This window comes from Chrysochloris asiatica, unplaced genomic scaffold (assembly GCF_000296735.1).
Source record: "Chrysochloris asiatica unplaced genomic scaffold, ChrAsi1.0 scaffold00058, whole genome shotgun sequence".
Lineage (NCBI taxonomy): Eukaryota > Metazoa > Chordata > Mammalia > Afrosoricida > Chrysochloridae > Chrysochloris > Chrysochloris asiatica.
The window spans coordinates 17,612,401-17,622,311 of NW_006408576.1; the positions used below are offsets into that span (position 1 = coordinate 17,612,401).

General features: G+C 42.6%; 1 protein-coding gene across 1 annotated transcript in view; it reads left to right on the plus strand.

Annotated features, from left to right (window-relative positions):
• Positions 1 to 4,007: 4,007 nt before the first annotated feature.
• Positions 4,008 to 9,911, plus strand: part of CPSF3 (cleavage and polyadenylation specific factor 3, 73kDa) — a 64,844-nt gene continuing 58,940 nt past the window's right edge. Inside the window, exons 1-2 of the mRNA XM_006863983.1 lie at positions 4,008 to 4,159; positions 8,939 to 9,002. Coding sequence (XP_006864045.1) covers positions 4,110 to 4,159; positions 8,939 to 9,002 — 114 coding nt within the window. The 5' untranslated portion in view covers positions 4,008 to 4,109. The remainder of the gene's footprint in view (positions 4,160 to 8,938; positions 9,003 to 9,911) is intronic.

Below are 9,911 nucleotides of genomic sequence, written 5' to 3' on the forward strand. Positions count from 1 at the left end.
AACTGGTGAGCTTGAACCACCGACCTTGAAGTTCAAACCGACTTTGCAGTCCAGTGCATTAACCCACAGTGCCACACAAGGACTCCATAAGTATTGTATGTATCACAATTTAAAATATGATTTAAAAAATAAAATTTGGTACACTTTTTAGCGGAATAAGTGCCATGGGCTGCCAAAAGAACCAACAGAACCAATTTGGAAGAAGTGCAGCCAAAGTGTTCCTTGGCGGCCAGGATGGCCAAACTTTGTCTCTCATACTTTGAACATATTATATTGTCAGGAGTAACCAGTCACTGAAGAAGGATATCATGGTTGGTAAGGTGGAGGGTCAGAGAAAAAGAGGAAGACCCCCAATGAGATGGATTAGCTAAGTGGCAGCATGGATGGACTCAAGCACGGCAACAGTAGTGAGGTTGGCCCAGGATTGGGCAGTGTTTTGTTCTGCTGTGCAAAAGGTAACTATGGGTCAGTACCGACTCAATGGCACCTAACAACAACAACAAAAGCACCTCCTCAAACCCCTAGGATGATTTGAAAACTCCTATCCTATAATCTGGAGTCCTGGTGTGGCACTGTGGGTTAATGCGCCAGACTGCAAAGCCATTTGAACTGTAAAGTCGGTGGTTCAAGCTCACCAGTCGCTTCTGGGAAACCCTATATAGGATTGCTACGGGTCAGAACTGGCTCAACAGCACTTAACAACACCACAAATCCTATAATTTGGGAGTCCTGGTGTGGTGATAAGTACTAGACTCTTAACCCCAAGGTTGGCAGTTTAAACCCACCAGATGCCCCTTGGAAACCCTACACAGGGTCACTATGAGTCAGAATTCACTCAATGGCACTTAACAACAACAATACCCTATAATATGGAGTCCTGGTCTGCCATTGTAGGATCAGCACTGGACTGCTAACCTCAAGGTGGGTGGTTTGATCCCTCCAGCTGTTCCTTGGAATCCCTATACAGTGTTGCTATGAAATGGAACTTGACGGCACTTAACAACCACCACCACCCTATAATTTATGGAGTCCTGGTGGCATAGAAGGTTACAGGTTGGGCTAGTAAGCGCAGGGCTGGAGGTTTGAGAGATTTACAGTTTCAGATTATCCAGGGTTGCTATGAGTCAAATGGCACACAACAACCCTGTAACAATGCCTTCACAACTCCTTAAGGCTTTCTTTTCATCAATCATGGAGCTTAAAAAGGAAAAGCAATTACTAGTGGTTACGAATCGGACTGTGAACCTCAAGGTCAGCAGTTCGAAACTACCAGCTGCTCTGCGGGAGAAAAATGAGGCTTTCTACTCCCGTAAAGATTTACAGCCTCGGAAACCCTGTTCAGGGTCACTATGGGTCGGAACCGACTTGACGGCACTTAACAACAACAAAAGCCTTTGATGTCTGCCATATTTTGATGCAAGTTCTGAAGCAATGCATTCTTTTCTCTAAATTATTCATGCATAAAAATAAGGTCAATGATACTATCAGTTGGATGTTCTACAGGCTCATTAAATGGAAAGATGCCTACAGCTATACTACTCACCACCTTCCCCTCCAGATGTACTCTCTATTTCAAACTAGAAACTGGAAGTCATCCAGACCCCTCCCTGTCCTTCAGGCTCCACATCCAACCAAGCCCTAAGATTCACTAAATATACCACCTAAACAGTTTCCTAATCCAGTTCTCTTACAGTTGGAGTAGGGAACACATCAAGCCCTGTCCTCATCATTACTAGATTATTGTTCCACATAACTATGTATGGCTCTGCATACCTGATGAAAATGAGTGATTCTCAAAGCATAAAAATGCACACAGTTTTGCACAGAATTCAAGAAATTCACAAACCCTCTAAAGAAATAATCAAGTATGAGGGACCTTGTTCTAACTAGACTACTGTGCCATTGAGTAGGTAGGTTCCAACTCCTAGCGACCCTGTATAGGGTTTCTGAAGCTGTAAATCTTTATGGGAACAGAAAACCTCATCATTCTCCATGGAGTGGTTCTTAGATTTGAACTACTGACCTTTCTGTTAGCAGCCCAATGCATAACCACTATGCTATCAGGGCCACCTTTAAATTTACCACAGCAGTATAAAATGACTTATTTAATAGACAAATTTGATGCCACCAACCTGTTTAAAATCTTAAATGGCTCCCTAAGTTATCACCATGACATACAAAATAATCCATTACTTGACCCTCTTTACCTTCACAGCCTTATCATCCATAACAATCTATTTCAAACTTTACTCCCTAAGAACTGCAAAACTGTTTGTGATTCTCAGTACACATGATGTTCCACATTTCCATGCTTTGCTCCTGCCATTCCCTCTGTCTGGAATGCCTTCTACCTTTTATTCACTAGACTCTTACTCAATCTTTTCAAGATTCATTTTAGGCTGCTACTCTTCTAGAAAATCTTCCTTGAACCTCCAGAATGGGTTAATGGATCCATTCCATAGCTTCTGTGTACACCAGCATTATAGCATTATAATCTGCTACTGGACACCTGGTGTGGCACTGAGGATAAGCATGGACTGTTAACTGCAAGGTCTGTAGTTCAAACCCATCAGCTGTTCTTCGGAAATCCTATAGAGAGTAGCTATGAGACGAAACTAACTACACAGGACTTAAAAACAATTATCTATTTATGAAAGGGGTCCTAGTGACACAGTGGTTAAGCAATTATCTGCTAATGAAAACATCATTAGTACAAACCCACCATTGCTCCCAGGGAGAAAAGACCTGGAAATCCCTAAATATCATAGCCTTAGATGCCCAATGTGGCAGTTGTCTTCTGTTATATAAGGGGCTGCTATGAGACAGAATCGACTGAGCAGTACACAACATTGCCCACTTATAACTATCTCAACATTGTCCCCAATACCTGCAGAGAACGTGCTTGACCAACCTGAGACTTTTCTTGGAAGGAAGAATATTAATTCTTACTTAGTGAACACCTGCCTCGAGTCCTAAACATTGCTGAACGCTGTATATAACTCCAATCCTCACTAGTGACCAGCAAGGTCGTAGTATTTTAGCCCCTTTCAAATGAGAAAGCCAGAGCTCTAAGACATTAAGTGACGTGGCCAAGATCGTCACGCTAAGAAACGATGCGGCCAAGTTTTGAATCCAGATAGCCTTGGCTCCAAAGCTCTTTCCAGACACCACTCCGTGCTGGAGATACGGACAGTAAACAAGACAAAGCCAACTACTCATGTAGCGGGCATAGGGGTGCAAGGGGTGGGGAAACGAATAACAGTGAGCACCAAAATGAATGCCATCCCTCGAGGGGCAAGAAAAGGCAAATCTTAACATACAGGAAGACAACCCCGCAACTATAAGATGCTTCCATTCCATGTTGTTCTTATCGATGGGACAAATACGAACATCTACAGTCTCATAACCAGGCAGCGGCAGTGCGGGAAGAGAAAATGGGCACTGGGGCATTTGCTCCACACCTCATGTCCTCCTTCCCGCCCCACGGGTCCCCACTCCTCGACCTCAACACTACCCGCACCTCTGGGTTCCTCTCTTCCTACCCGATCGTTCTCCAAGCGACAAGGAAGGCTTTATTCACAATCTCACCCCATCTGTCCCAATAGATGGCCTCACCCCGCCCGGCGCCGCCCTCAGGGACCCGGTTCTCGGTCACGCATCCTCGAGTCGCCCGCAGGGGGCGCGCGCTCATTTCTGGGTGGGGCGAGGGTTCTTACCTCACAGCCGCTAGCCCATCCCTGGAACTGCTTTGGGTTGGGATCAGAGTCAGACCGCTACAGCATCGCGCGCGGGTGGCAGATATTCCAGTTCTAATTCTAGCGCCAGCTTTTTCGGCCCTCTTTTCCCCGCCTGTTTTAGCAGAGACTCCGCGCAAGCGCAGTCCTGCCTGCGTGCTCAAAGTTTCCGGACTCTCTGGTGGGGTGGAACCTAGCAAACTGGTATCTCTAACCGGAAGTGGAAGGGAGGAGCCTAGTGCCGCGGGCTCCAGAGTGCCGGAAATTGTGTCTTTCGTGGATGGAGTGCCTTTCTTGGTTCCCAGGGCCTATGGTTACAAATTGAAGACTTCGGCGACCTGATCCTCTTCTCAGCTTCTCTCTCAGACTGCCGAGATGTCTGCAATTCCTGCTGAGGAGAGTGACCAGCTGCTGATCCGACCCCTGTAAGGGACCAGCAAGAGGGAATGAAGCCACAGGCTCTGTGAGACGCAAGGAGGGTAGCCGGAGTGGTTGGCCTCATCAGTCGCCTCACTCCAGTTTACCTCTACATTCTGCCTTTGATCCGCAGTTTGGGGCCAGGCCTATCAGGCTGAATGGGTTTGGAGAATGGGTTGGTTATAAGGAGCCTGTTAGCGTGAATGAGATTTTACGTTTTTTTAAATCTCTGAATTTATGCTCGAGTTGGCCTTTGAGGCCATTGGTAAGGTTGTTAAGTGCTGTGGAGTCGGTTGCCACTCATAGTGAAACTCATAGGGTTTCCAAGGACCGGCTGGTGGGTTTGAACCGCCAGCCTTATGGTTAGCAGTTCAGTGCTTATCCTACAACGTCGCAATAGGACTCTTTGGGGCCATTAGACTCTGATACAAGCTAAAAAGGGTTGTCAGCATAAACCCGGGACTTGGCACGTCAAATTAAACTGTGAGGGAGGTGCTAATGCTGATGACTAGAAAGGATAGTGTTGTTGGCTGTTGTTAAGTGCCGAGTCGGTTCCAACTCTTAGTGATCCTGTGTAAGATTTCCGCGGATAGGCTGGTGAGTTTGAACCACCCACCTTTCGGTTCAAACCAACCTTGCGGTTGAGTGTCTATAACAGGATAAGTCTGTGACAATGTCAGGAGGAAGGACTAAATACGAGGTTTTTGGATTTTGTTTTGTATTGTATTTGGGGGAGGGGTGCTCCAGGATTTGACATTTGTCAAAATGTGAAAGAGGAAATAACTTGGAGGATTACTATTAGTTTCCAGGTTCTGAATTCTGAATGAGGAGGATAGAAAGTTGGAGAGCACACAGAGCAGAGACAAAATTCAGCCATTGATTATCCATGGCATGGCTGTTCTTTCATTGGAGATGGCTTTCTGCCAGAGTAGCACTGTGCAGGTCAGGAATGCTGCTTAGAAAGGGAGATGTAAATGTGGGAATATAAATGAGCAATTCGGATCTACAAGCATAGGTTTATAGTTGGGTGTTTTTGTTAAGTGTCATCGAGTCGATTACAACTCATATTGACTGTGTAAACCTTCTGAGGAGCAGCTAGTGAGTTTGATCCACTGGCGTTTCAGTTCAAACCAACCTTTCCGTCCAATGCTTATCCTACAGCGCCACAACATTATTGGGTGCATTTTAAAAAAGCCATCTCTTTACACATCTAACAAGGATTCATTGAGCACCTGCTGAGGACATAATGCAAGTTTCCCCTTACTTCATTCGAACCTGTCATCTCTTCATGTATTCAACAACTACTGAGCACTTTTGCCAAGCACTACACTAGGCACTGGGATACAAATAAGATTGTTTGTTGTTATGTGCTGTGGAGTGGGTTCCGACTCATAGCGAACCTGCACAGGGTTTCCGAGGCTGTAAATCTTTACAGGAGCAGAAAGCCTCATCTTTCTCCCTGGGAACAGCTGGTAGTTTCAAACTGCTGAGCCCGATTCGTAACCGCTATGCTACCGGAGCTCCTTACAAATAAGATAGTGCTAAGTTAATTGAATTTATCCTTTTGGAAGGAATTACACTGCAGAGTTAAAAGTACTGGAGAAATTGTTTGGAATGAGGGGAGACCATTACTTTGGAGGGAGTCCTGTAGTGGTGTTGTAAGATAAGCACTGGCCTGCTAACCACAAGGTCAGTAGTTCAAACCCACCAGCCACTCTTCAGAAACCCTATACAGAGTTGCTATGAGTCGGAACCAACTTAATGGCACTTAACGCAAACAACATCACTTTGGAGGCCTGAATCCAATCTGGTGTGGTGCTGTTGTATAAGCACTGGACTGCTAACTACAAGGTCAGTAGTTCAAACCCACCAAGTGTTTCCTCGGAAACCCTATATAGGGTCTCTCTGAGTCAGAATTGACTCAATGGCCCTAAACAACTTTATCATTTAGTAGATTGTCCTCACTAAACCTGTTTCCTAACGAGTATTGTGAGAAGTAAAGATCATTGTAGGTCAAAAAAATAACACCTATTATAATCAGACAGGTAGACACTGCACTGAGGGCTGTGAGACTGTATAAGGGATTTCTAACACCGATTGGGAAGACAAAAGCATACCATGTCATGCTGACCTTGTGGTTTGCAGCCCAGTTCGTAACCACTACGCTACCAGAGCAGAGCTACTCAGGTGGAGCAAATGGTAAATTCAAACTGCTGATCTTGTGCTTCGCAGCTCAGCTCATACTCCTCTATGCTACCAGAGCTCCTTAGCCATCACTTTAGGAGTGATTTAATTAAATGTTTGATCAAATATTGAGGCTTATTTTTAAGTTAATAATTTTGTATGATCCACGAATGATGCTCTTAATTTTGGCAGAAAAAAAAAGGCTCCCCACCCCTGCTGGATAGAGTTTCTGAGGCTTAAAGTCTCCAAGGAGCAGAAGACCTGATCTTTCTTATGAGGAACAGCTGGACTGCTAAAACCACAGAGCTTGTGGTTTGCAGTTCAATGCTTATCCTATGGGGCCTCAGCGCTCCCAGGCAGAAGAGGTGGCACGTGTGAAAATGAGAATGGTTATTAAGTGGCTAAAAAGCTAAAAGATCAGAAACGAAAGGCAATCAGAGTGTAGCTTTAAAAGCCCTTCTATACATACAAAGGAGTCTGGGCGTTTCATTTTAGTTATTGGGAGCCGGTGAAGAATCTTAAAACAGCTTTAGTATTTATTGAGGATTGTGTTTTAGGAAAATTAATATAGAAAGGAGAGCTGGTAGCGTAGTAGTTACAAGTCAGGCTGCTAACCTCAAGCTCAGCAATTTGAAACTACCAGCCATTCTACAAGGCTCCTTATTGTTGTTAGATGCTACCGAGTTTGTTCTGACTCACAGTGACCCTATGCACGACAAAACAAAACACTGTATGGACCTGCACCATCCTCACAATCATGTTAGGCTTGAGCCCATTGCTCCTGCCACAGTGCTAATACATTAAACATGCTAATCATTCTTATTCCAAAATTAAAATTCCTTTTTCCATTCTGTTTTTAGTTACATGCCTTTTTTCCCTAGCCAGCTATGTACACTCTTCCTCTGTTTCCTCACCTTCCACTTACTTATACCTTTTAACTTTTTCCTGAAACCATCCTTGCATAGAAGCTCTGTTACTAAGTACAAACAACCATTTGTAGTCCTTGTCACCATAACTCCTTACCTTGGAACTCTTTTCCCTGGATTTCTCAGACTCTATGCTATCATCCTGTCTAGCTGATTTTCCTCAATTTCTTTTACACGTAATATCCCTGTGAAAGCTGGACAATGAACAAGGAAGATTGGTGCATTTTAATTATGGTGTTGGTGAAGAATATTGAAAATACATTCACTATCAGAGGAACAGACAAATGTGTCTTGGAAAAAAATACAACCAGAGTACTCCTTATTTTGGACATGTTATCAGGAAGGACAAATCCATGGAAAGGACATCATACTTGATAAAGTAGGTCCAAAAAAAAAAAAAAAGAGGAAAATCCTCAACAAAATGGATTGATACCATGGTTGCAACAATGGGCTTAAACATAACAATAAAGCGAGGATAACATAAGACCACACAGTGTTTGGTTCTGTTATACATATAGTCACTCTGAGTCAGAACTGGCTTGAGGTCACCTAACAACTTGGAATTATACTTAAGTGTTCATTTTTTAATATTAAATCTGTAGTTGCTAATTTATTTCTAAATATATCATAATTTAATCCTAACATTTAGAAAAATTACATTTAACTTTTGTTGTTAAGTGTAATAGAGTTGGTTCCGACTCAGTGACCCTGTATAGTGTTTCTAAGGAGCAGCTAGTGGCTTTGAACCATCAACCTTGGGGTTAGAAATCCAGTGCTTATCTTACAGCACCACACCAGGACTCCTCATCTAATCTTTGGTCCTCTCTAATTTATATCAACTTCTCTCGATATTTGAACTTCAAAACTCTGAATTCCCAAGAGTCACTTTCATATTTTCCCATATTAACATTGTTCTTCTGTATCTTTCTAAGTCTGTGGCAATCTCATCTCAAGATTTTTAAGTGAGTGTTGTCATCAAATGGAACTATAGTTATAGTTTAACTTAGAAAAAAGGACAAATTTGTTGGATTTGATTTTGATTTTTTTTTTTTTTTTAATGTTAGCAATCAACTAGTGTAATTACCCAATGGAACACATGAATTAGAGCCTAGTGAATCAAAGCAAAAATGAGATACCGTCTCACCCCAGCATTAATTGTTGTTGTTATGTGTCATCGAGTTGGCACTGACTTATAGCAACCGTATGCAAAACAGAACAAGACACTGCCCGGTCCTGCTCCACCCTCACAATCATTGCTAAGCCTGAGCCCATCTCTGCTGCCACTGTGCCAGTCCATCCCATTGAGGGTATTCCTCCTTTTCTCCGACCCTCCATTTTATTAAGCATGATATCCTTCTCCAAGGACTGATGCCTCCTGATAGTATGTCCGAAGTATGAGAGATGACGTCTGGCCATCCTGACTTCCAGGGACTACTCTGCCTGTACTTCTTCCAACACAGATCTGTTTGTTCTTTTGTCAGTCCATGGTACTTTGAATATTTTCCTCCAACACTATAACTCAAATGCAACAATTCTTCTACTGTCTTCCTTATTCAGTGTCCGAGTTTTGCATGCATATGAGGTTATTGAAAATACCATGGCTTGGGTCAGATACACCTTAGTCCTCAAATTGGATTTTGAGTGTTTTTTAATTTTTATTTCTCTTCAATGTTATAGTGGAGCTGGACAAGAAGTGGGAAGATCATGTATTATTCTGGAATTCAAAGGAAGAAAAATAATGGTAACAATTATTTTTTAATCCTATTAACAGTGTAATTGCATGTATTGGGTGCTAGATCTTTTCTGATAACAGTAGCTGCCTTTTTAGCTCTCATAAAAACACTACAGTCATTGTATGTAGTATGTATTCTATAAAGGTAATGTGGCATATAGTAATTTGACAAAATATTAAGTAAACTTAGAAAATAAATCCCAAAATTGTAAAATTATCCACTAGATTTGCTAAATTATTGTTGCTTCAAAGACACTCTTCCACTATAGAAGAGTGTATGTAGCCAACCCAACTCCCCAGCTCTACTGGAAAAGGAAGACCTCAAGAAACTGACAGCCCATGTAAAATGCAAACCATGCCTGTGTAACAGTTGGAGTGTCAGAACTCTGCTTTGGGAAAATAGATACCTAAGTATTATTAGAGACCCTGACTTTGAGCAGTTCCCTTTACCTCTCTAAGCCTGTTTCCTTATCTGAAAGGCTGTTGTTGTTAAGTGCCATCGAGTCAGTTCTGACTCATAGTGACCCTGTAGAGGATTTCCAAGAAACAGCTGGTGGGTTTGAACTTCTGACCATGCAGTTAGCAGTCCAGTGATTATCCTACAGCACCAGGCCACGAATAATTAAAATAGATGATTTCTGAGGTCCTCATTCTAAGATGGATCTTGACTGAAAGCAGAGAATATAAGAAAGATGTTTACTTGTGTTTTATTGACTGACTATGCAAAAAAAAAGATGTTTACTATGTTTTATTGACTGACTATACATGATGCATTAAACACTAAAGACCGAAGACCAGAAGAGTTGTGGGATGACATCAAGAACATCATACATGAAGAGAGCAAAAACTCATTAAGAAGACAAGAATGAAGGAAAAGGTCTTGCTCTCTACTTGCTCTCCAGCGTAGAGAAGCTAAAG